Source organism: Apteryx rowi, unplaced genomic scaffold, assembly GCF_003343035.1.
Source record: "Apteryx rowi isolate R43461 unplaced genomic scaffold, aptRow1 scaffold_428, whole genome shotgun sequence".
Classification (NCBI taxonomy): Eukaryota; Metazoa; Chordata; class Aves; order Apterygiformes; family Apterygidae; genus Apteryx; species Apteryx rowi.
The window spans coordinates 112,937-140,551 of NW_020450681.1; the positions used below are offsets into that span (position 1 = coordinate 112,937).

Here is a 27,615-nt window from a genome sequence, read left to right on the forward strand (position 1 = left end):
GCRTCCCGTTGGGAAAGGCTGCATGCCCAGAAATTGTCGGTTCATCTTTCCCTTAGTATAGGCACAGCTCAGGTGATCCTGGTATTTTCACTATCGTGTTAAATTAAGACCTTTCCCAAGGTAAGGTTGCTGAATACTGTGTGTGCTTGGTTGCACTTTAATTAAAGTACACTGCGCTGGCACTCTTTCTATAATCGAAACAAGCCTTGAAGAGATCTGGAGATGCAGCAGATCACTAGCTTTTCAAAAATGAAAAGCTGAAGCACAACGGAAAATAATTCCCTTCCATGAAAACAGCAAGGAAGCACCAGTGGCAATGAGGGCAGAATCTGGTCTTCCAAACTTGCATGTGATGCACATGAACCAGCATTAAAAAATACCCAAACCGTGAAAGGGCGGTGTTAGAACCCAAAATATCTAATTTACATGATCAGAACCTAAGTTTGCTTAACAAACAAGGGACTGCAAGGATATTTGCTGAAAGAATCCCATTCAAGAAGGGGGAAAAAGCCATATTCAAGTGAGACTGGGATTTCCGTAGGGATGCAGGGATGCAGCACACCCCAAACCCACCGGTGCTGGAGCACAGTGTTGATTGCTCTATGGCAACCAACTCAGATGCCTTTGAAAGTCCTTCTGCCACCTCTGCAAACCAAAAACAGCTAAAGCAAAGCCTGAAAAAGCAGGATGGAACGAGCAGTAGGAAGCATTAACGCTTAACTGCRGGCATCGCAGCTAGCTTTGCAGCATTCGCTTTGCAAGCACCGCTGCAAAAGCAGAAGACTAAATTGAAGTCTTGAAGACTCCTGCAGTTACCTGCTCTGCTGTTGCAGCCGGATGCTTTGCTTCAGCCTGAGCTTATTGAAGGAGTTCACGCGCTCAGCAGCAAAGCACAGCCATGCTCTCTGGGAGACTGGCAAGAGGCTTGCAGCTGGGTTGCTTTTTTTATTTTGTTTGCTTTTCTCAAATGCAGGTGAATTCACCAAGCAAGTTTTAAGGTGGCCCTAACAGCTACGACACTCAAGGTCTCAAAGTTGGGACATTGCAAAGTTTTCTTAGACTGAAGAGTCCTGGAATAGGCAGCTGCCTGGTCTTCCATGTTGCTGGGCCATGTTTTTTGAGTAGCGATGCACACACACATCCTCTCTTCTCCTCCCTCGCCAAACAATAAATGGGTGTTTGCATTTATTTAGATTAAAACATGTTTTTACAGCATTTCCTGGGGGAGGAAAGAGATAATATGTGAATATTCAGGTGCTCCATCGCGCCTGATTCTGGAAGGGGAAGGATCCTGTGATCCTCTCCCTTTCTGCCCTCCTCTGGGGCCACGTTCCTGCCTCCTCCTTTCTGCCAGCATCGGGGCTCAGCTGAATGAAGGTGAGCTGCTCGGGGAGCAGAAGTGGCAGAAGATAGTCTCTTCTTTTCTTTTTTTGTAGGACTTTTGAGTTTTACATGTCTCAGTGCATTCACCGGGGCAGACACGAGCAATGTTACTAGCACAAGGGAGACCACCAGCACGGGAAAAGCAGCTGGAGCAGCTAGCTAGGAGCTCAGCTTGGCCGTACTAGCAAGTGGCACTGTCAACACAGAGGATGCATCCGATTTTTCATTTTCCTTGGTCCTTTTCCTAGCATCCCCATGCTTTGGAAGGGAGCTACAGCATCTCCTTTCCCAGCTTCTTGCTGCCAAAGCCTTGGGAGCTCAAAGCCTCAGCGCACTCTACAAAGCCGCAGGTATTTATACACCTATTTTCACTTCTGTGCAAAACTTCACCAATGCACACCCTCAAGATGGCAAATGCCTTGAGTTGGGACAGCACACGCGTTGCATCACCTTTTCCCGGGGTCACGGCACAGAAGCCCTCATCAGATTACCGCCGCCGAGCCATAATCCGACATGGAAATGCCTCCTCTGGCAGAGTGAAAGCTTCCTTTTGCGGCGAGCGCTTCCTCGCTCGCCGCGCTTCAAGGACTCACGGGGATGGAGAAGAAAGGGAAGGTGAAACATTAAATTATGACAAGTCAGCCACGGTTCTCTTTTTCGGCTGTTCCCCTGCCGAGGGTAGGACAAAGTTGCCATGGTGACGACGGCTGCAGGGGTGTGAGTGACAGCTCTCGAGAGAGGAGGGTCTGGAAACCAGAATGCCAAAAGCGGTGGAAAAAAAAAAACCAGCGCAAGCTGTCAGCGCACACACAAGCGAGCCGGCGCGGAAGGGCCGCGCGGTCGTATTCGGAGGGAGCCTTAATGCATCCACAGCGTGCACCAGAGCCATCGCGGCTTCCTTCCCGTTCCCATTTTTCTCCCGGTTTTAGAGGGCTTCTGTGCACAAGAATTTTTGTCCACGTAGGTACAGGGTTGCAACGCTTCCCTCTGCATTAAGCGGTAAAGATTTAGTGAYGTGATTACCATATGCAGCTGTACCAGGCCGATAAAATTGCACTGGAATAGTGCACTAAATTATATTGACAAGATATAYCATCTTTGCATGCTGCACGTGCTGCCTGGCTGGGCTCCTCTCCTGAACAAAGCCCTGTTCTGCAAAGCTAATGAATAYGAGGGAACGCTTCCAAGGGCAGAAAAGCAACAGAGTTTTATGGCAGCCTTTTTTTTTTTTTTTTAATAAAATAAAATAAGAGATGCTTCATTCACATTCATGAAGACCATCGTATTGATGGCAAGACCAAAGGTGTAGTAAATAAGCTCGAATGCAGCACATAAAAAGAAGCGATGTTCCCACCGAGTGCTTCTAAAATGAGTTAGCTTGGACAGCTATATCTCAGCTGCCATATGGGTTTTCTAACACAGGGCAGCTTCCACTTGCAAAATTCTCCTGGARTCAACAAGTTCCCACAGTTAAACTGTATCACACCTGCTTACTGTCTTGGTTTGACCTTAAGTAAAATTACGGTCCTGAATTCCACCAACATGCTACCACTGAAGAAAAGGGAGAGTTGAAGATAATGCTAAAGGAGAAGACATCCAGATGTGCAACAAAAGGAAAACCAAATTATCTACTTACACTGGAAGTCAGTTTTCACTCAGTTTAACTAAACTCATATGAAGCAAATTCTTGTCATTTATTAAACCCAAGCAMCAACATGATTTGAAGGGTTAAAAGTTGCACACAAGCTGAAGCTCCAAGGATAATTACCAAATCTCCTTTTGAAAGCCTTTTGTTTTGCATGACAGCAATAAAGCACATAATATMAGTAATTAGAAACAAAGACATACATTTAAAGCAACCAAGAAGCAGAGCTGCTACAAGCAGACCCTTCTCTCATTTACAATCATTTCTGTGCAAAGAAAATTGTTGTTGGATCCCAGCCTGCTTTTAAGGCTACGCGTTACAATTTCCCCTCCGTTTTTTAATCACACRAGTGCCTAACTGTCACAACAACACATTTTATCTACAGTTGTCTTTTCCTCTGCTAAATTGACATCTGAGAAAATCCAATGCAACAAAAGGCTGAAATGTTTCTGTTAAACCAAGCTCGTATCTCCCTTTCCTTTCAGATTTAATCTCGTGACCCTCAGAAGGATCCATTTGTCTCGATCAGCCTTTGATGCTTGTAGGCAAAAATAAAGAAAGGACGAGCAGCCAGAAGGAAGCCGTCACGCGAGCGGTGCACCAGAAGAGCAAGCTGGGAACAGAAATTAAAATGGGCAAAATCGCCTTGATGCTTCCAGCCTTTTGAGAAGGCCTCTTCAGATCCGYAGTCGCAGATGCTATTTTTTTTTATTGTGTGGCTTGTTCCTTTCGCGGCGTTGTTGGTCTGCAAGCGCCCCATCTACTGGTAGCTGAACACAGCCGGCACATGAACGCAGGAGCGGTGAAACGTAAAGGTAGAACAAGAGAAATGCAGAAACGGAAGGGAACTCGTGACAAAAATGCAAGCGTTTTCTAGACAGATTTAACACACTACAAGGTATTTAATTACATACCTATAAACATCAACACGAGCTCAAGCACGTGGTCTTTTGTTGGTGAGCTGTTCAGTAAGCATCTATTCATTCATGGTCTTGGCCTTTAGCTGCAAGTCCAGGACCCTAAGGAGCCCCTCTCCATCACTTTGCAAGCATTTTAGAGCATGCTGAAGAACACCCAGAAAGTACAAACAGAGACTCAGGGGAACCCCAGTGGGGTTACGCTACAGAAAAGGAGCTCTGGTCATACAGTTTTCTGTATAAACTCTTCAGTAGCTTGAGCATTTCAGAAGGAGCTTGTCTCTTCCCTAYAGACCTTCATCAGAATCTCGCCAGGGATTTCTCGGAGAGAAGTAACAAAAAGATGACTCCAGCCRTCCTACTTGAGTATTTTGTGCAGAAGAGAAAGACATCTCCAGACAGAGACGTGTATCAGTCCCTCTCTACGCYGGGGCATGGAGAAACCAGGGGAGGGAGGTTTGTGGGCCATATGACGGCGTGCACTGGGAATTGAACTTTTGTCACCTTTGCCGATTGTCCCAACAAGGGAAAGGAAAACCCCAAAGCACTGCAGTTACTCTCTATGTATTCCAGTATACCAGCTGCCACACAGCAATACTATACCAAACCCATCCCAGAACCAGAGAGTTGATCCATTAGGTCCCGCTTACGTTACCTTCACGCTGCTGCCAAATTTGTGCCTCCCACTGCTTAGCAGATTTTATCTGAAGGAGGAGCTTCAGTGCTCACCTTGCAGYGAGACACCATCTCTTTCCACAGCACAGACAGTCTCTTAAATTTTTCTTCAGTAACTGCATCTTCTAATTTCAAGAGGCCACCTCTCAATCCCTCAGATGTTTAATATGAAAACTCAGGTCACTTGGGAGCAAGGTGTTCCCCCCCCTGCAGCTTTAGTCAACAAGAAACTCATTAGCTCCCCTCATATCATTATGAGAAGAAAGAGCGACTCCAGATTAGCAGCATGACCCAAAGAATTCACCGAATGCCCGAAATAAGACCAATGTGCTTGGAAAAGTAGCTGCAGCCAGGGGACTCCCTCCAAAAAACCAGAGTGAGYGTGGTGCAAGCAGAGCTAATTATCCACAAAATCTTACAGAGATGAATGGGAAGGGCTTGAAGGCTACACAGATCAGCCCAGTTCACTCCAGCACCAGAGTCAGAATAAGCTTTCAGAAAAACACGCTGCCTTTTCTAGATGAGGGACCTGGAGGAAGATGGGAAGAAGTCTAAGGTGGCTGTTGTGAAGCTCATCAGCAGGGCAAGAAGAATGCTGCTAAAAAAGCAAAGAAAATASTGGACCACAATGCTCAGAAACAGGCTGGTCCTGCATTCCTTAAGCAGTCTGAACKTTGCATTTCCAGRAAAMCTAATCACATGTATACAAAACTTACAGAATTCCCTACTAAAGAGAAGCCATGCAATCTGACACAACAAATACCAACACAGATGCAACTCCAGACTCCTCACTTTCTGTTGCCTTACTGGAAGGAAATCAGATCAAATGCTCTGTTAACCCAACAAATGTGAGCGTTTTGCAAAACTACTAAAGCTTGCATGGGATAACTTTTTCCCTTCAGGGTTCTCCTCTTCACCAAAAGTGTTGTGGTTAGAAAGTTTGTGCAAACTTCATGTTAATCAAATAGCTTAGAGCAGGCTTTTTCTGTGCAAAGTTTTTATAACTGTATATCAGCAGTTTCTATTTCTGATGGACAAAATGGGGTTCAAAAGTTCCGTTGTTTCCCAAATTGCAAGAATGACAAAAAAAACGTTTTAAGAAATGTTTCCAAAAACCTCATCTTCTACACAACCAGTCAACAATACCTACTAGTGCAGATAAAGTCGGATCTGCCATCTCTGTGGCTGTGAAAGCTGGAGGTTGTTGCTCCTTTGCTGGGCAGATCGCGTTCATACAGAACAGCTTTTGGCAAGTACTAAGTGTCAGATAGGAGCTAGACAATGCGCTGCAAGGAACCAAATTCAACTCACGAGCCCTGATTTGAGACTGACAAGCAAAACTCCCAAACGGGAAGAAAGTCTGTCCCATTACAGTGGAAGTTTCTGTGGAGGTATGTCACCTCTGAGGAAGAGTGGTGAAACCTCAGACCTCCTTCCTAKGGTATTTAGGATGATCCAAAGAAGCAGAATGGTAGATGTGAGATTGCAGCTGATGGAAAACCAGCTCTTCATTTTTCTCCCCCCTCCAATGTATGTTGCCTTTGAGGTTACAAAGCCAGCTTCTACTGCCACGGTCCCCAAAAGCACCAAAATGATTTAGGAGYTAGCCAAGTCGTAACAAATTCCCATTGCTTAGAAGAGTACCTTCAYGAGCAAAATCAGAGATGTGTTTGGCCCTGAAGTAATAGAATGGCAAATTATTTGTCCTAAGGATAAAAACAGAAAGATCACAAGCTCAAATCCCACCTTTAGAGGCAGGAGGTGCATGCAGAGGTCCTGCTGCACAGTGCCTTAGGTCTCCTCATAATGCTAAGGGCCTTCTATTTGCAATTCTGTACACCACCTCTCACTCACAGCTCTGTTATTCATTCACCCACGCTGCCAGGGCAGCGCCTTCTAGAGCCTCTGGGGCAGCATTTTCCTTTGCTGTTCTCATGCTGTAACTCTCCTGGCCTTGCACGTGCAAACTTCAATGCTGTTGTTACAACAGGTTCTCATGGGACATGATTGCCACTGGCGTGCAAATCCCCTCTTCTTCCTCCCCTCCCCTTTTTTCCCCCCTATCACTTGGTTTCAGCTTTTGGTTTACATTAGGGTACTCAATAACACGTATGCAAAAGCTCAGTAACAGTCTGGATGTAGCACCTGCCCCCAAACAACGTACCCGTCAAACAGCACTAACTGCACCAAAAGAGCAACCAACAGGGAGTTTGAGCAGGTCCTGATGAAATTTTTATAATTACTGCGGGACAAGGATGATGAGGGAGACCACACGCTGCACCGTGGAGGACACCCAGGCAGGATGCTCACCTGCGGATCCCGTCGCTTCTCTTCCTGGCTGGCTTCCGGGAAGAGTTTTCTCCTTTCCTTTTCTCACGCTTTCTTTCTCTCTCTCCTTCTCCCTCTTCCCCTCCCCCCCCATAAGTTTTAACATTAGAGTCAATGTATGCCATGAGTGATGGACCCACTGATAAACTTTTATGCATGTAAGCCTGTCTCAACATCCATGGTACAACAGCCCTCTACATTTATCCATAAAAGTTCCTTTAAGTTTCTGCATGACCTACTCTCATTGAGTAAAGGGCAAGTTTTACAAGAACATCCAAAAATCTTATAGGTTCTACAGATCACAGTATATCATACCACATCAAGACTTTTATGAAGCCACAGATCACTACTGAAAGAGCTTTAATAAATAAATAAAAAAATAATCAAGCAGTAATCAAACTGCAATTTGATTTGTCCAGACTTCTCACTTTTGCAAGGGAGCCGGAAAAGGGAGCTAAGGTGTTTTATGGAACTCAAGCTGAGTTTTTAATGCACCACAACTAAGTTTTACCTTCTGTAGGAAGAGGACAATCCTCACAAGCATCTTGGCATGCAGTTCCTCCAGGGTGAACAGCGTCCGAGGCGTGCGGATGAAAATCTTGGTCTTCCCGTAAGCAACATCGTGCTGAAATCCACAGCACTCTATGAGCTTCTTCACAGCTTCTTTGTCTGACGGGAGGTCGTGGTTTGGCCAAGTGAATTCTGAGATCATCTTGTACCTGGAGTTACACAGAAATGGAAATTTGTCATCTATGTTCTTAAGAGGGTCAACCTTCAACATATTTTAGAAATAATTACGATATAATTTCTCATAAAACCGACTACAGGTGGAAGAACTCCAGACGTTCTGTGTCGGAAAATCCAAAAGGGAAGAGAATGTAAGAGAGGCGTGATTTTGTGAGGCACCAAAAAAATGCTGTGAGGAGCTCACTTCATCAGTGCACAACTGATGCAATGTGCTAAGTCTCACCATTATTTTCCTGCAGATCTGGCAGTTCCATTACTCACTCTCTCAGCATTCAATTTTAAAATATTTTGCATGGAGGGAAAGCTTTGGTTTGCTCGCCCTGTGTGTCAGAAGTCAACTGCAATCAACCGTTTAGTCAGAAAACCTAGACTTAAAAATCCTGCAAATAATGTTTTTGATCGTTTTGTGCCATTTCGAGTGAATTTCATTATTTACCAAAGTAGCAGATAGCAGACTGCCAGAGAGTACAAACACCAATGCCTGCAGTGGCTGTTCAATCATTCCCTCTAGTCCAGGCTTTCCAAACTACTTTTCACAGAAAGAATTTGCAGTTTGGAACTAACATAACTATGAACCAAACGTCAAAATAACGATATCAGACTCTGCTCTCCATAAGATTTACCACCCTTGAAAAGTGCTGAATAGATGAATAGGTGCTTGCAAAAAGCAACGATGAATTTTCTGCATATGATTTACGGACGTAATCAAAAATGTAATAGACATTTTCACTGTAATATTATCCATATTCATGTTCTAAATAAAACATGCATGCAGCAATCTTACCCGCTTCTCTATTTAAAAGCCTATGATCCAAGTCAAGCATCAATCTCAATGTCTTGGACATTCAGATTTATCAGACTTTTCAGCTAGTATTAAATGGACAAAACAATAAACCTTTATGGGTGAGTGGGTACACTAAAAAAGGAATTATTCAACACACTACAATAAAGCTCAATGGAAATATCCACACTGTCACCTTAGTTCATCAAATTAACCTTTCCAAATAAACCTTTGAAGGGGAAAAAAAAAATGGAGACGTACACRTGGTGTCTGAACAGGGAACACTATCAGCTCGAGGGTTACAGCAGACAGACTAGAGATCCTCCTGATAAATAAAACAGGCATATAAAAAAAAATGCCTCAGACTCATAACAAGACTTTGCATTTATTCTTGGCTGGCAGAAGCACTCCCTCTCCCGAATCCACACGGGACATAAATATTTTACACAGATATCAAACCCCTTTCACTGGTTTCTCTTTCCTATTCTTAGCAGGAAAATGTTCCTCCAGTAATTAATTTATTGGGATCCGAGTAGGAAAATCTTCCACCGCAAGACATTTATATTGGGGGCAAAGAAAAGGCAATCAGGGTGGCAATGCCAACCCACCTTTTCTTCGACAGACCTGCTCAGCTGAGGGGGCAGGCAAATAGGACAAAACATCAGAGAACTGAAAACCTGCCCAGCAAAAGCAGAAATTTCAAATTCTTCCTCCTTTACAACAAAAATGGGGCTACGTTATTTAAAGAGACCCCGAGCCAATCTGACCACCTCCCTCTTGGACCCTAAGTGGTGGGGCTGGTGGCATAATGCTGTGGCAGGTCTTTCCGTTTCTCCAATGGCACGTGCAGGGCAATGCCACTAACTCGTTCCCTACAGCAGGGAGCRTGACCTGGATGCCACAACAAGTCAAAATCCCAACCTCGCTGCTAATTATAGCGAAGCAGAACCCGAAATAAATCTGCTCGCTGACAGCACAACCCTTCCCCTTCCCTTTTGCCTAAAGATCTCGGCAGCTTTCAAGGTCACTCATACATTAAACAGCCCTTTCCACGCTGCCTTTGTTTCTCCTTCTCTCTATTTAGCTATAGAAACACTCAACGTGCACGAGGTTGCTACTACAGCTTACGATTTCCAGCATAACTCTCCTAAAATTGAGAGAGACCCTCCACCGAAAAACACAGGGTCTGCACGTGAAGCAGGGTCATACCTTGCTTTCACCACCCTTCAGTTCACGGATATCTCGGTGTCGTTTTCGTGCTATGTTTAACGTTGCCTTAAAATAGGCATGTGGATGCCTTAACGGAGAAAGGCTTGGATTACATTGCCGTACACACATGCCCGCAGGGGCCTCGCAGGCGCCGTTCTCCCCCCCTTCCCTCACCCGCACCCCCTTCTGAAATCCACTCGACTTTTTTTTTTGGTGGTAAGCTTTATACTAAACCAAAAACGCGCAACACATTTTTTGTGTTAAGACCTGTGGTCTAGTCTATTAAGACATGTGGTCTTGATGTGCATTTTACCCCATTCGAAGATGGGGTTTACCAAGCGAAAGCGAAGCATCTCTAGGTTCAACAAAAAAAATATTTATTTTTTTTCCCCCACCAATTGGTAAGGGCAGATTGGTTTATTTAACCCGTTCTTACACAGGGCTCAAATATGAATCTTCTCAAGTAAAAGGAAACGTTGAAAAGGACATTCATTAATGGCCTTAACTGAGCTTCACATTATTTTCTTCCGTTCAATATGAGATAGACTACTTCAGAGTGCTTTAGAGCTAAAGAGCACCAAACTCCTCCTTTTCTTATGAAAAGGAGAAGTTACTTGCATACATATACCAACATATATATACACACACATATATATGTGTGTATAAGCACGTATGTACATATATCTCCCCCCACYGCCAAAAGACAGATCAGCAAAACACAGGGCAACAAAATCTGGCTGGGCAGACGTCCAGATCTCCTGGGAGCTCCTTGGAAGACAAGCCAAGTGGAGGTCAGCCTGGGCAGAAAGCAAGTTCAGAACAGCTCCTGYGAAGCCCAGACTGTCTAAGGCTTGGGCAAGACTTCTCCCTGTTGAGCAGGGCTCAGCAAATTTGAAAGCTTCAGGGGCCTGTAAAGAAGTTTGACAACTGTGTGTGGGACGGAGCTTTTATGAGAACTTTCCCAAATGTAAGCAAACAGAAGACACTGGGTTATGTCCTAAAATCACCTCTTGCTGAGTCCAGAGCTGAAGGGCCTGGATCCCCTGCCATGCTCTCGGTCTGTCATTAAACCTGTCACCAAAATGGTGCTACAAGGAAAGGAAGAGAAATTCCTTGTGATCCCTGTCCAGAAGCCATCCCCAAAAATGTGTGGCTCGTACCAAAATCATATTCACYCAGCCCCTTTAGAGGGGTAAGTCTCACCCAAAGGTGAGGTACAAAGGATTCTGCCTCATTAAAAGGAAAAAATAAAAACAATGTCCGGGCACATGCCAGAAAATTTTTTTAGATTTAGGAAAGTTAATGTAAACTAAACTCGAGTGAGAGCAATACTGTGGCATGCAAAACCAGTATTTGGTATCTTGCACTTTAGATGTTTAATCCTACCGCAGGGTTCTGCCGCACAAATGTTACAATAGGCTATAAAAGCTGTACCAGTTGCCACGTGCTAATTTGGTTTACTGCCTGCTAACACCTCTTCTGGTCTTAAGCTTACAGGATCTCATCAAACATTCATTAGAAACAAAGCAGCTGTTTATATTAATAGTAATTATACAAATGTTAGGAGTAAGTTGTAACAAATCCCACAAGTGAGGGCAGAAGCAAGCCCTAATCACTGCATAACGTCTAAGAAAATTGATATACAATTTACCATTCCTGTAAGCTGCATTTGTTAAGCCATACCCTTTAGTTCTACTTCAGGTATCATGAAATATCCAGGCAAACCTTCACCGTGAGCAGCAAGAGATCTTTCAACAGCACTTGGTTTCTAACACCTGACATCCCACCTGCTTAAATAGTTTAATTTTTTTTCTACCCTCAGGGCCCGTTTCTCACCTGATTCAATAAGAGAAGTCAAAACCAATTCAATATTTCATCAGCAAGAGGATGAATTCTTAGTACCCACACTAATTGACTGAGGCCGAAAGACAAATTTCTATCTAAAACATTTCATTCAACGCAAGTCTAGTAGGAATAAAGAGGGCAAGAAGTATCAAAAGCACATTTTAATGGGGTCAAGTTATTATCCCTTCTTCAGTCGTTCAGTTTTCAAAGTCAGAGGTTCCCTCCTGCACACACATAATGTCACTATGCACCAGCATGCATTTCCCAAGATGCACAATGTCTGTCTGTCTGTCTCCCTGCAACAATTAGACAACATTCAGAGAGAAAAGAGAAGCTAATTAGTTCTGGTTTTAGGATTACGGTCTGGAGATGATCCTTCTTGCAAGCTCATTCTGAAGAGACTAAGACAGCGATAGAATTGTAGCATGAAGAGGTCCCACCTGTTTGAGGGCCAAGAAAGCACCCGTAAACACATCTGCTGCCACAAAATGCAAGGGCAATCAGAGTCCTTGTTAGACTCGTGTTTTATTCTACCCAATAGTAGATACTAAAAACCAAATCAAAAGGAAGCATCACAAACCCAGAGGATTCAGGACTTGCTCTTTACTCCAGGGGAGATATCTAAATGGCAATCCTCCTTCAAATGTTCTAGCTGACCTGCTAAGAGCTGAATTCAGTCACTTGCCAACGCCCTTCTTACCTGTGAAGAAACTTCTCATATGTTTGGCGGTAGGCAAATCCTGCTCGACGGACTCTCACGTTCTCCAAAAGGCCAAGGTATTCAACCTGATGCCTGCAACGTTCCTCATCAAAGAGCTGTGGTGACTTCTTATCGTTGGGCTTAATGCAACGGACGTAATATGGTTCCTAAGGGGACAAATCAAACCGAGTTTCACTCAGAGAGAAAAAGCCTGTGTGGATGCAACCATTTCCAATTGAAAAAAATTAAAATGTCCGTCCACCTTACTTATTTGAATGAGGTTTGATTTCTTAACAGGAATTACAAAGTTAGAACAGAAAAGATTGAAGATTAGTGCATAACACGTTCCTCCTCTTAGCAGTCTGTAACAAGATCTACTGCAGAATCAATTTTACTCATTCAAGTTAAACTGTCCTTTCTTCTGCTATACATCAAAATCAGTTTCACATCCCTCTTCTCCACAGCCTTTGATGATAACAAAGACAGTCTTCATAAAAGACCCAGCAAACAATATAAATGCATTAGCCCGATTATAAAATGAGGCTTTTCAAATATCGACATCTAAAAAAAGTCTGGATTGCTCTATCATCTTTAAAATATGCTGAATGCAGCTCCTCTAAAGGCTGTAGCAACGTACTTGAATGATGGAAATCCCTAAACGCTACTCTGTGCAGGGCAAAAAACAAGTACCTTTCAGTCCAGTTCACCTTCACAAGCAACACAACGCCTGAGAGACCTGCTACAGGACAAATGCAAGCCCCCAGTACGTGAGCTCTTCTTTCTGCACCACCTTGGAGCTGCTCATGACAAAGAACATTACAGTGGGTCTGGGAGCTTTACTCCAAATGCTGCCTGCCTTGTCCTGCTCTGCGTCAACTGGGTTGACGTGAGAGAGTTAAGATCAGAGTCCCACAAGGTTGCATGCCTTTCACTGGTGATTAGTCTGCAGTCATGAGAGGCAAGCCCCACACATGGTCCTGCTAGAAGATTTTTGGTTTTGATGTTTAATTTTCGAAATTAAAGCCAACTTTCATTTATGCATATACAGAGAGAGAAATATATATATATATATAAAAACTAGCACCATCAATGCTTGCAGAGGGAGGCTATAATTATTTTCAACTAAAGTACGTTCATCACGCTGGGTTTTGAAGTTCATTCCTTTCCTTCTTTTCATTGTTAGCCCTCGTTATCCCACATCTGGCTTCACTGGAGGGAAAAGCAATGACTAAGCTTCCTAAAAGGTCAAAAGGCCCACCTCAGTTTTTCAAGGTACAATTTTGTTCTCATAATATTAACATATATTATTTTTTAAAAAGCCCTTGCAAAAGGAGTGGCATATTCTGTAGGCTGGCAGTGGTCAGTGCCAAGGAGAGAACTCAAATGAGGATCCCCATCAACTCTTTCAGGTCAAAAGGCCACAGCATATCCAGAGATTGCTTCCAAGGACATGTTAAAGATGCRCCTACACTTGAGCATTTCAAAAAAACAGTTTAAGGCAAGGCTAGCATTATGATAAAGGGAGGTCAGTTGTCTGTCTGAAATCTTAATACTAGCAGGTTTAAAATTTTCATAATCATGTCTGATATTCAGAAACGAAATTTCAGCAATTTTCCCCTGGACTAGAAGAAACTGTTAGGTGGCTGCAGAACCATGCGCAAAACCGTTCTCAGAGGCTCGCTCTCAAAACACGGGGCTATACCACGGGCGCTCCACAAGAGCCTGTTCTCTGTCCTGTACTACCTGACAGCTTCATTAGTGGTTTGAATGAAGGAATATATTGTGTTTACTAAATCTGCAGGCAACATACTTTCAGAGTGCAAGGTCAAAACTCGTAACAACTTGACAAATGGGAGAAGTGGTCTGGAAAAAAAAAAAGGCATGAATTCAACAAGGACAAATGCAAAGTTCTACATTTAGACAGAAAAAATTGTACAAAAATGAATGAAAAACTACTGATTAGACACTAGAGCGAAAAAAGATCTGGGAGTCCTAGCTGAACATGAGTCAAGTTCATGCTTTTCTAACAAAGGGGACACATGAACAGGAAAAGTATTTGAAGAAAGGAAAAAAAAAAAAATCAGATTTCTACTTCTCCGAACATTGCCTTCAGTTCGGGCACTGCAGTTCAAGTAGGCTGCAAACTGAGGTGAGTCAGTTTAGAGAACAAGAATGATCAAAAGATCTCAAAAACATGACGCAGAGGGTAAGTGGGTTTTAGTCTATAAGGACTGAGACACATCACCATCCCRATGTTATACTTAATACACGTAAATGGCAGATATGAAGAGAAATAAGTATTCTGTTTTAGAACAAAGACCACCTGGCTTTAACCACAGCCTAGAAATTCAAATCAGACACCAGGATAAGGAACGGGAACACGATGCCTATGGAAGGGAGGGGAACCTCCATCCCTGGAGACAACAGACTGGACAAGCATCTGCATTGAAAAGATGTAGGCATGTAGGCAGCCATGTCCTCAAAGAGGGGGATGAACTAGATGCAATCCCAAGGTCCCCTTTAGCCCTATTTTCTATGATTTGTAGGTCACTGTCCTAAACTTAGGATAACRCAAGGCCCCAAATTGCTATTTTTCTCTTCAGTAATACTGAGGAAACGAGATCATCCTTGAATATCCTGGGTAGTCCTGATGTGACCTGGAGGTATGCCGCATTAATGACAGGCAAATGGAGCTTCCACACACACTAACGAATACGAACAGGCTAAAATACAGAGGCCTTGGAAAAACAGAGCCTTATATCCTGGAAACTGATGCAAGAGAATGGACTTTTGGGAGGAAGGTGCTGGACTGCAACATTTCCCTGCTTTCTCAGGGATGTGACCCACAGCATCAAGCTGTGCTTTTTTCCTGGGTGCTTATCCCTGGGACAGGAATGGTGGAAAACAGCACTGAGCAAAATCGAAACCAATCAACCATACACGAGTTGGCAGCATCCGCATTCTGCCTAGCCCTTCGCGCAGCAACCCAGGAGGAAGCCGAGGGGAGCGCGTGGGCCAACAAAGATGCAAAGCTATTGCTGCGGGCAATATAAATTCAAGCACTGTTTTCCTTCTCACGTAGCGACTTCATCTCTCTCTGACAGAAGCAGCACAAAGCGCTTCAGGGACACCTTTTTCAGAGTCTTGCTTGGCTCCTTTCCTTACCGGGGAGGCTAAAGCAAACTTGCACGCACTGGAGAAAACGGTCCCGCTTCCAAGTAACTGGCTGAGCTCTCTGGAAAGGCAGCTCTAGGAGTTTAAAAGAGATTTATGCATTGACTTCTTTGGCTTTCTCCTGAAAGTTAGCTCTGGACTTAAAGCGGAAGGCAACAAGGTTTACAAGGGTCTCTGTTTACTGGGCAGTCTCCTACCACCTCCCCACCCATCTGCATGGGTGACTAGTTTTTGCTTAGGCTGGAGAACTCCGCCGTGGCATGGGAACGCAGCTGTCAGCCGAGCTCTTCAAACCCTCTCTTGGACATCATCTGTCAAGCTCTGAAGGTCAAAGCAGCCTGTTGGACCTTAACACCTATTTTTCTTTGTGTAGGGAGTCGAAGCAGAAGACCAGATTGATGTGTTCACAGCAGCTATTACTGATGAGGAGTAGGAGTTTGACGGACCTGATGCCTGCAGCTGATAATCTCTGTACCGTAATCTCTAAACTGTCTGGCAGGAAACAAAGGCCAGGTCATTTATCAGCCATAACGAGTCTCCTAACGAATGGGAAATAAGCTATTTATGGAAACCGCAGGATATACAGAGAACTCCCTAAATTACAGCTGAACTTAGAAGCTACGAATGAGTCTGCAATTGCAGAGGTGAACTGCTATTCTCCCCATCTCCTTTCGCTAATAGTCAGCTTGGGCCACTTCTTCACCCACACATTAGTCACCTTTAGCCACAGAGCTGTCCTGGTGTTAGCAATAGGGTCACCAACATCAGAAAGAAGCCAGAACATGCCAAATCTGCCCTTGACATCAGATGCAACACAATGCTATTAAGATGAATATAGGTCTTTTGATGAGATTAACACCACAAATATTTAATATACATACAATCCATAGAATTACAACATCTTGAGAGCATACTGGACAGCAGGAAGCAAGTTAAAGACTTTATTAGGAGCATAAAGTCAAAAAAGTGCATCCCATCACTCCACCTCAAGGGAAAGGGTCTCACTTGTTCCTTAGTGACATTATAGCGTCCCAGTTTACAGCTATGTATTTTTGCAAATACATAAATTCCCTTTACCACATGCAGATAAAGCCTGCTTGGGCTGTCACTCATGTCTTTGCCAATCAAATATGCAGCATATCTCAATGCAAAAAAAAAATCTATGCTTCCTGACTTCAAGCCCGACACAAAGGAGTGAGTGACAGTATCTGCGTTCAGTGCAGAAGGTAGAAGGTGAAATGCTGCTTTCCTTTTGGAAAACAAACAGGAAGTTCCTGCGCAGACAGGAGATCATCTATCAGTGCAATTACCATGCAATTAAAGCCTCTCAGCAATGCAAGCTACTAGGGTAAATTCTAAAGTAGATTATTCCATGCTTACAAGCCCACCAGCCTCATCTCTTCAGGGGGATAATTATCCCATTCTCGTTATTGCACCCTGAGGCTGTCAAGACTCAAAGTTGCATTTTACAAAACAGAAGAGCTGAAATATAGAGACACAAAGGCCCTAGTCCTGAAAGCTGTTTAGATGCCTAAYAGCAATCTATATTTTTTATTTTTTAATTTTTTTAAAAAATCAAGCTTGATTTGTGAAGTTGAAAGAAAACAAACCGGTCTGAAGTCTCTGCACCCTAACCAACTCCTCTTTGAGAGRTTTCTTCTCCATAGTTTATGGCTCATTGGATGAGAGAAGGTTAGGACACAGAACTGACAAATTTAGGCTGGATATGTCCAATCAGTCACAACGATGACATTACAACTTACTAGAGATGAAGTCTGTCAACATGGATAGGAAAGGAGAGGTACAGAAGAAGAAGAAGGAAAAAAAAAAAAAGACAAAAGGAGTTAGAGAAGGAAAAAAAAAAAAGCATCTAAAGAGAGTTCCTGGAGAAGCTCATCATTTATAACAGTGTCAGCCAAAGGACTTCCAGCGTGAGCGTTTAAGAGAACAAGAAAAACCACCCAAAGTAATCCATCACAAAAAGACCAAATCCTCAAGAGAACAGCACGGACAGAAAACCACGTGCTTGAGAAATGTCATRTGGCAATATGGCAACTCTGCAAAGCCTGTCTTCTTCCTTTCTTTCTTTCCTTCCTTCCAAAAGCACTTAGTTCTATCTGCCACACATTTCTGCCCAAAGATTCACAGCGTACGTTTGGAGAATTGTAGTGTTTTTAGGATACCAGTAGTGATAAGAGCCACTTCAGCTCAGCATCCTTTCAAAAACATTATTCGTRAGATCACATACTTGTAAGGATAAGCGTAGATACAAGCTAAGGTTAAATCTGTATTTGTGAACAGTTCCTGCACTGTTATCAACGCTTTTAAGCTACTCACCTTGACAGAAGCATTGGACACGTGTACACSTGTTTTACAACAAATTTGACTATTACGTGGTTTCTTATCTGAATTTCACTCAAGGGAAACTGAGGTACGGAGAACTGAAATGACTTATCTATATTCACATAGCTTGCAAAATCCAGAAGTAGATTTCAGTCTATCATACRCTCAAAAGTCTCACTTCCAAATTCTACCTAATAACTACCCCACCTGCCCCTTCGTCCCAGGAATTTCAGAACTCTGCTTCATCACTAAGCTCTAGAGTTAAACCAGAAGAACAACGAAACAGAATTTAAGAAGTGGTTATTCTAAATATTGGAAAAGTTGTAGTACCTACAGCATTAGTTGGTTCTTTGTCTACTGAATTTTAGTTTTGTTTCTGATATGATTAGGAGTTGTCCAGAGTTGTTAATTACAAGTAAAGTTAAGGCAATATGAACTTGAACTCACATCTGCCCATTTTCAACAACATCTAATTCTCATTGACACAAATACACTAAACACTATGGTTTGCTATATTAATATAGTTCCACATGACAAATTAAAGAGTTCTTAAAGTTCTCTGTTTCTTCTTTCTTCTCCTGTCCTTTAACATCTTCCATTCCAAAAATTTTGGAGATCAACTTAATATTTTGTCACACTGAGAAAAGCACTTCATGCACTCAGTCCTCAAGGCATGAGCATAAGCCTGTTCCACTCTAACACAACGATACCTGCAGATCTCTACAAACACAGTGTCCAAGGAAACTTCTCCAGCCAGCAAAGCAAAGCTCGAGAATAAATTTGTAAGGAAAAAAACAGTGCAAGATCCCTTGTCAACTCAGGAGTTCAGGAAATAAGACTAGCATGTAAACATGGGAAGCTGAAAAAGTGGTGGTATTTAATTAAGAGTTTTGTGTAACAGTTTCCATGTTCCTTTTTTTTGGCATGGAAATGGAGAACGGAGCAAGAAATAGAAAAACAAATGACCCACAAGAACTGCAAATAGCTTCAGAAAAAGTCTGAGATGTCTACTGGGGAGAAGATACCTGGGTAGATCCATACAGACTAAGATGTTTTACCCTTCCAAGGCAGATCCCAATCTCAGCTGGCATATAAACTCTTAGAGAAACACCACCAAAGAGCATGTCCAAGCCTGTTTGGCCTGGATGGAACAGATGGACTGTGCCAGGCATGTCCCGTCCTCCCCACCTAGTTCAAGCGGGCAGGTCTACCACCACTTGCAGGACACCAGGCCCTCAGCACCAAGCCACCAGCTGTGGCTTTGGCACATAGACATCCTCCAACCAGAGCTACGCCCCAACAGGGGCACTTCTGGAGACAAAACCCCAAATCCAACAGTGAATATGCTGTCAGTAAGGAATTCTCACAGCATGCCACACGGCGAGTCACAGCTCAGTCAACCGCCTTCCAACTTATTCCTGCCTACCAAATTAGCATCTTTGGGGACCGTTCCCCCAAATGACAGGCTTAAAGGTATTGCTGACTCTGCCAAAAACACTGCAGCTTTTCTAGAAGGCCAAGCAAGTATCAACAAAGAGGAATTTTTGGATTGTCATTTTGTTCCAGCACTGTAGAAACAGAGCGTGTAAACATGGTTGAAAGCAGTTTAGAGAGAATAAATGAGAGCAAACAGCCCAGGTGGAATTTGAGGTTAGGATGAGAAAAGTAGCACTGACTGCACTTACATATCTGCACGCTCAGATAAAGTTAGTAAATTACCAGCTCAGACTGCAACAAAATCCAAGCCTATCTTCACCTTGGTTTTTGAGGAACAGTTAAAAAAAAAAAAAACAACAACCCACGAACAACTGACATTACCTCTCCCTGTGAACCTCATTCCTCTGACATCTGTAGACCATAGTAGCTAGYCCACCACTTGTGCAACACTCTTTTCACAGGGCTGGTTTTCATCAGCTGTTACCACAGGCTTCCCAGAAAAGTCCTGCAGGGTCCAAACCATAGTCAGACATGCAGAAGTTGTCATTGTTGGATCCCCAGAAGTACAACGCCGGYCCTGGGCTAAGCCCGGGAAAAATGAGTAATACAACCCCAGGGAAGGAACCGCAGCACCAGTAATTGCAATGAGTGGTATCCTCCCGAAAGAGGCAGTGGTTTAGCCAGCCCAGTAACAACTGTCCACCCACTCTCCAGCCCCTAGCACAAGCAGGAGAGCTGAGACGAGCATCCAAACTGGCAATGACTCACAGGCAAAGCATCCCATTTATTTGTGCATAACCAGTGGAGYCAGGGAGCGGCAAGGGACGGGTAAGCCGGGACCCGAGGGGGATAACAGGGCTGGCAGGGCAGGGGCCTCGCCRGGCAGGGCCCTGTCCCACCGTGCCCGAGCGAGGCCCATGGGGCAGACCCAGAGATCGTGGTCAGGTTCAACCAAGGATTGAGATCACCGGGCAAGCCTGTGGTAAAGAGGCAGGATCAGACCCAGTGGTTGGCGGGCAGGTCCACGGTGACAAGGCAGGTCTGAGGTCAGGYCAGGACATCAAGCCACRTGTCGGTGGCTGGATGARCGGGGTCCRAGGCCAGGCAGGGGCAYGGCTGTGGCCGAGCTGGAGACAGGCAGGCCCCCAGCAGAGCTTCAGTGGGCCTYTGGGCAGGGTGGCTCCACATGAGGCTGGTCAGGGCCATTAAGGTCTATTAGTGCCCCCAGGACTCCGACAACAGTGCCCAAAGAACAGTATTAATTCTTTGAAGTTGGTTTTACTGTTTGAAGTAGACAACATTGGTGTTCAGCAGCCTTATTTAAACAACCCATCCTTTTTAGAACACCCCAAAATTCAGATCCTTTAAAGTAACATAAGCTTGGTTTCAGGAAGGGTCTCACCAAATTTTTTAGTTTGAGACGTACTCAAGCCAGGCTCCCCACTAAAAATAATTAAAACCCAACAACATAAGTCAGTTTGCAAACTTAAGTACCTACAAACACCCTTCTGCAAGGAGCATTAGGCAYACAAACTTTTAAAGAGCAGACTTGCAAGCACAAACTCCTCGACTTCAACCCCTTCATTCCAGCCTTCCGTCATGCTAAAGGCTGGCCATAAAACACTACAGCCCTTGGCTTCTTAGTGCACGGCAAGAGCCCTTGTTAAGTCCCGACGAACACCACGGTTTAGGGAGAGCCCTCCCTTTAACGGGATCCCTAACCCTTTGGGAAATACAACACTAAGACAATTTTCTCCATTGCTATCAAAAGGAATGCATTCAAACACACATAGTTGCAGTGAACTCAACCAGCTTAACTTGGACTTGGAAGCAATTCCTGTCTATGGTCTATTCTTGGAAAAAGGTTGCCATTTGCAATAGAGATATTGATGATAAATAGACTGAAACTAACTCATTTCACATAAGCCAGGCAGCCTTCAATGATGAATTTTGGTACCTACTGACTCAAGATGGATAATGCGCAATTTAAACTCTTCATCTCCCACTGTGAATCRCAGGAATTGTTCCAACCACTACAACGCAAGGCATTTTGTCTATTTGTCCAAATACAAGGTGGCCCAGAATGGGTTTTTTTTTTTCAAATAAACAAGCAAATCAAGTTATTCCATGAACACCTGCTGAATCTTCCCACCAAGCACTCCCTGCTACCTTCCCCTTGATCACAACCCGCTCGTACAATACCCTCAGCAGTTTTTGTCTGCATCGCTTGAACCACCTCACTGCGGTACTCCAAGTTCCCTATCTGTTTGGCTAGACAAGAGATAACACGTGACCGGTCTGATCACTGCTGTCTCACAACAGAGGAGAACCGCATTAACAACAAGTGGCCGGAATCAATCTTTTTCCTCTCATTTTCACAACCTGTGGAAAAACCTTTCTGGGTTCTATACCAAGTTTAAGTTAGGGCTGGCCAACAAAGTTATCGGGACTGGTAGGTCATGTACATCTTGTTTCCTTGGAAAATCATGTTAAAATAAAATCTGTCCCCTCCCCGCTTCCATCAAGGTCACAGTCACCTTCTCCATCACCAACAGTTTAGGTTTCACCATCCAGGAAAGCTCCTGGCTGCACAGGCAGTGGTGKAGGACCTCTCTCAGCTTCTACCAACAGCTCCTGCTTAAAGCCAGGCCCAGCCTTGCGCTAACTAGGGCCTCTTCTTAACAGCCTTGAGTCACAGACTTACTGGGGAGAGCTACGGGGCTTTATTCCTCTGTCGGGAAGCTCAACGAGCACCTTGAGGCCATTTTGGTTGGGCTTGTGCACCCTCCCGCAGATCTACTGCCAATCATTAATCCACTCCAGGACTAGAATTCAAAAATATATAACAAATGTGTTTTCATCTAATTTTGGAAGACACGGACCAATATATTATTTCCTGTAACATTCCCAGTGTGGATAGTTCTCTCTTCCTGTGTTCTCTGCCAGCACTGCATGACCACGCTCTGACCAACACAGCAGCTATTAAGTCATGCGTTCATTAGTCATGCATCTGCCACTGCAGGCAAAAAAATTCAGCTATCGCTTAAACTCTTCTCAGGCTCCTCTTATTAGAACAAAGATCATCTTTCTACAAAGCTTTTCCCAGCTTTACCACATCTGTGTTCATGCCCCATCCCCCTCCAGACCTTGGGCCACTAACATTTCCCTTGCTACCACGATTCCCCAGAAGTTAGTCTGAACCTTGCTCGTTATTGCTTAATTATTCCAACTGTTAACATATACCYTCATTCTGGGGTCATTGCCCTTCTGTGGTCAGCATCCCCCTTCCACGTCACTACCAAAATGCCAGGAGTCCAGYAAGGTCACCCAGCAGCAGTAACATCTAAACATTTCTTAGTGATCTCTGCTCACATGAGGGACCACTCTGCTCCTTCRGCTGCTTAGGTGCCCTGCATTTAAATAGCCTCATTCCGAGTTCATCCCACCACCTAACTCCCTTCACACAAAGCTGTGCTCACCAAACCAATACTTTCTGTTAAAAAAAAAAAAAAAAAATTATTATTATTTAGTAACATAAAAAGGTCTCACTTCACACCTTCTCTCACAGCAAAGGAAGGGAATGGAGGAAATCACACAGGTCTGTCTTTATTTTCACAAAAGTCACTTTGCCCACTGTCAAAAATCAAAGCTAATCTGGCATTGATCAGCTTGTATTTCAAACTGATTACGATGACAGGAACATGACAGTCTCTCCACAGAGAAGCTATACCCAAGCAATCAGAAGTTGGAGTCGGTTTTGACACAGAAGTATTTACCTTGGATGCCAAGTTGTCCACTAGTGCAATCATGGAGTTCTTAAAAAGGGTAGCAGCTGTCAAAGGTCGCTTGGTCACCTCAGTGATGCTCAGTTTACCTTCAGGCCACATCATCTTCAACACAGGATTAGAGCTAAAAGACAATCTCTTTAATTGCACAGTCTAACAGCAGGGCAATAAAAGGTCCASTAAATTCAGATTTCAACAGTTTGCTTCAGTCCAAAGCTACTGGTGTTTTCAGTTCAAAAATACATCAGCCAAACCAGTACGACATTCTTGGCCAAAATATCTCTTGCTCTTGAGCAATATATAGTCCAAGCTTACAACTAAATACGCTGGAAGAATGGCAACTGCCTCTCCTCTTCAGATAGAGATGTGCACTAATGGGATAGTACAAGTCCTGCAGAAGTGATCTATCAAAAGCAGAGTCTGCCTCACTGACACGAGCATAAAGAGGAATTTAATCAAAAYAGAAAAGAGTAAGATCATAGCCCACAACATCCTCCCTTGAAACTCAGTATTTGATTTCAAGCCATGCTCCTGCACTATTCTTGAGGTATAAAACAATTTCTACGTTTTAGCCTACGTTTTCTTGAAGGGCTGAAGGTGAGTTAATCGGCCATGATGGATGGCAAGAGCGCTGGAACACACAAAAGCTGAAAGCAGTTACAGCGATCTAATGGCCAATCTATCACAYGCTTTAACGTGCCCCGAGTGGTCTTTGCGAACAGTCTTTCCCAGAGACTTAGCTGAAACCAGAGGCTCCGTTTAATAAGTCTTCTATGCAACAAATATTTTGCAGGTTTTTTGGTTAATAGGAAGTCTTGAAAACGTGAAGAGCAAGGCTGTTCAAAGGAGCACGCTGAGTAAACATGACGGGACTGTAAACTAAGTTAATAGYTGTGCTAGCTTTTAAACAAGGCAAACAGAACYGTCCAAGCAGCTTCTAGGCTATTTTGTGCTGACTCCCACCCTGAGCAAAGTCTGTGAAAGGTTGAGATAGACAACATTTAGAAAAAAATTAAAGCACATTTAATGCCAGTCATCAAGGAAGAGTTTTCTGGAGAGCTTATACATACACACCTATGTTTTGACAGGATTTCAAATTTGCTCKTCAAAGGCAAATATCAGTTGCCTAATTAGTATTTATGGTAAGTGACTATATGGCTTAAATTTGTCATGTCATAGGTTTGAATCCTCTTCATATGTGCTATTTGCTCTTTTTTCCCCACACCCGAAATCTTTCTTTCAAAAAAAAAAAAAGGGCTTTTAATTGGGGTTTAACAAGATCTATTCTTGACCAAATGCTACTCAATAGCTTTAGCACTGATTAAAAAAAAAAAAAAAAAAAGACCAGTATTGGTACATCTGCAATTGGTCAAAAAAATGGGTTAATGACAAACCAAGCAACACAGGTAGTCTCTACACAGCTATCTTGATTGCACAGTGAGTTGGGTTCAAACACACACTTCAAATTTAGTTAAATTAAAGGTTAACAACATACACAGAATAAGGATTTTATCTTGAAAAAAACTGTAGCAGGTCAGCTTTCAGGTCATGGTGGATATTCAAACATCAGATCCCAAAGCGCTGTTTACTACAACAGCTAACACACATGTGCCACACGTGCAGTGAAGACAGCATCAGTGAAACCATTAAGCTATTCTAGTATCCACTCTCTAAAAAAGGATGCCAACAAATCAGACTTAAAAGGAAGCTCATTACAATTTTTATACCTACCTGTTGTACATGAGGCGCTTGAAGTCCTGAAATAAAGTGTCCTTGTTTTTGTCAATAAATCCAGTGACTGAGTAACTAGGAAAAGAAAACAGAGTTAACTGCAAAGAAGCAAAGTCTCTTTTCTAAACTGCTGGTATYGCTGTGGGATCACTATCCCTGCACTCCTACAGACAGATGCTAATCAGAAACGCAGCTCTGTTTTCTAATCTATCACTAATTTGCCGCACAAGTGCTGTGTGGGACTTGGATCTTTGTGCCTAGCTTTCCACCTCTCACGGGGGAAGAACATGCACCTAGTTTTAGAAAGCTATTTGAACTATGCAGGTGAAGAGCACGATGGCTGAGACCCATAAAAGGACTTGGACAAGTCGTAGACTGCCCAAAGTCAAGAGTTAGGCTCATGAGTTAGGCTCACGAGTTCTGCTTTCAAACTCAGAGCCTGTGTTTGTGCGAAATCCTACAGATATCGAGTTTTGCTTTTCCACATGTCTAGTCTGTCACTCTCTTGGTGTTAAGGAAAATTCTCTGGTGGGAGCGCCTGAAATCAAGAACGGCCAATAACCAGGTGATTAGGGAACTCTTGGAAATAACAGAGACAAATTTGGGCTTCTTTCCAATCTAAAAGACTACTGACATTCATCTCTTCTCCAAGGCTCAAGACAAGCAGCTGTCTGTTCACAATGACAAAGTCCAGAAACTCCCCGYTCAGTGAAACCCAAACTCAGCTGCTTCTGACCTTCAGATCCCACTCTGGGACACCTGCTCCTGAACGGCAAAAGCCCTGGGATCCGGAGCATGCCTTCATCTTACCGCTCCCCGTAACATAATTTAGGCTTAAACACTATATGCAGATATTTCCATGTTTCAGTTTAGGTTTAGAAAGTTTGCAGCCACTTGCAGTGGAGAAATTTCATCCACCAATACGACACCATGTATTTTTATACTCCTTAGCAAAATGCTTCAAAAGTGGGTGTATCTATCAGCAATCATTGATCAAGGAGTCTGTATCAAAATCTAGTATCACTGAATGGGCTCCATGGGTTACTTTTGGTTACCGGTTACCTTTATAACTTAAAGGTGCATTTAATTCCAATGTAAAAGGTGAAAAATCCCAAATTTTTTCCTTGTTATCTCCCTTTGGATTCTGCCAGCACAGGGAGTTACACAAATCCTAAAGTAACCATTAAATCATGTCAGTGATATTCCCGACAAGGGCTTTCCCAGTGAACAGCTTCTAATGTGTGGGCATCTTTCACTTCAACTTCATCTCGCTCCGTATCACTACAAAATACTGCAGCAACTGTTGTAAACTTCAGGTACAGAAAACTTTTTAACCTGAATGAGGAAGACAACTTGTACTGACATTTATTTCAGTTTAACAGTACCCTATATTTTGAGTCTGCTCAAAGTGATTTGAGAATTTAAAGCTAGAGAGTTATATAACGGTACGAAACAGATGTCTAAACAGATTTTATTAGCCCAGTATAGCCTATTTGAATATACAGTGCTGGCTCTTTTTTTTTTCTTTTTTTCCCCCCCTTCCCTGAAGCATTGTCCCCCCCCATATTCTCCTTTTGTTTCAAATCCAAGAATAAAATCATATTCTGTATAGCAAGAAACTAGCATGAGATTTAATTGATAAGCAATCGCTGCACTCTGTAATTCCATATGACAGCTATTTCTGCTTCATACCAGAAGCAGCATTAAATCAGAATATTGTACCACTTCAAAGCTGGTTAAAAGACAAAAATAGAAGGTACAACTTCATTTCTGGAAAAAAAACTCACATCACATCTCCAGCGTAGTGCTTGATTCGAAAGTCTCTATCAAACTCCAGGATTTTGTCAGTGGCACAAAGCTAAAATAAATTTCACATACATTAAAATGTCACCCTTGGAATTTCAACATTTGTGGAAGAGCAACTTGCATTGGAAGTAGAAAGAAAAAACATGGTTATTCCCCTGTATATATGCATGCGAAGATGTGAAATCCCTTTATAACACTGCTTTGATTTTTTTCACGGATGTTTTAGAAAAACAAAACATGTTTGTACAAAATCAAGTTGCAAGAGCCTACAATTTTAGTTAAAAAAAAMCAAAAAAACAAAAAACCACTCAAAACTGCCATTAAGCAAAAGGAACATTTGTGCATACAGAGCTCTGCACTTAGGAGTTAATTAATGCTCTTTTTAAAAATCTTCCTTTATATTTTTCCACCGCGATATCCCTCCTCAAAGAAATGCAGAAATCCAAATAAGACAGTTAGAATAGCAATGTTTGTTCTCCCCCCCAATAACAAAACCCCTCCAGCAGGTCTGACACCTCTCCAATGGCGCCCAACCCTGCAGATCCAGGGGGGCCAGTGCTGCAATCCCTATATTTTCATCTCAGCCTCCCGTTTCGTTCTTTGACTATAACAAAGACGTCAAGTGCCCCCGTGGCAGCCGTTCAGTACCAGCAGCCATAATACCCGCACCCCGTCAGGAATAACGGAAGCCAAAAAAACACGCATCACGCTGTGCTTAATTAAAAAAGGAGAACGCCATAAAAATGATTTTTCTTGTTAAAGCCCAAAGGGGCAGGTAAACGAGTTAAGTCTTTGCAGGATGCAYGGGTACCATTCGAAAACGCTCAGGGCTAGGAATAAATATTTACCCACCTTACCAAAAGTCTTGGGAAAATGCAAGAGGAAATTAGCATCGTTGCACTGCAGGGTAAGAGATTATTAGAAGCAGGAAGATATCCTTCAAAAGCTTAACCTGCGTCCAAGAGTAGAAAATAGATTGGCTCAAACTGACAGATTAGATTTAAAAAAAATAAATAAATAAGTAAATAAATAAAAATCACAAGCAAGCAAAAGGTTTGAGTAACAGGTACATAAAAGGTTACAAAGGTTTAAGCAGCCCAGCACGTTAG

General features: G+C 43.1%; 1 protein-coding gene across 3 annotated transcripts in view; it reads right to left on the reverse strand.

Moving 5' to 3' along the window:
* The window catches only part of MYO1D (myosin ID), a 114,093-nt gene that overhangs the window by 73,821 nt on the left and 12,657 nt on the right, over positions 1–27,615 (reverse strand). For all 3 annotated transcript variants that reach the window (XM_026076212.1, XM_026076211.1, XM_026076214.1), the window contains exons 11-15: positions 26,488–26,558; positions 24,701–24,775; positions 22,961–23,093; positions 12,231–12,397; positions 7,460–7,667 (exon numbers count right to left, since the gene is read on the reverse strand). In XM_026076212.1, coding sequence (XP_025931997.1) covers positions 7,460–7,667; positions 12,231–12,397; positions 22,961–23,093; positions 24,701–24,775; positions 26,488–26,558 — 654 coding nt within the window. The remainder of the gene's footprint in view (positions 1–7,459; positions 7,668–12,230; positions 12,398–22,960; positions 23,094–24,700; positions 24,776–26,487; positions 26,559–27,615) is intronic.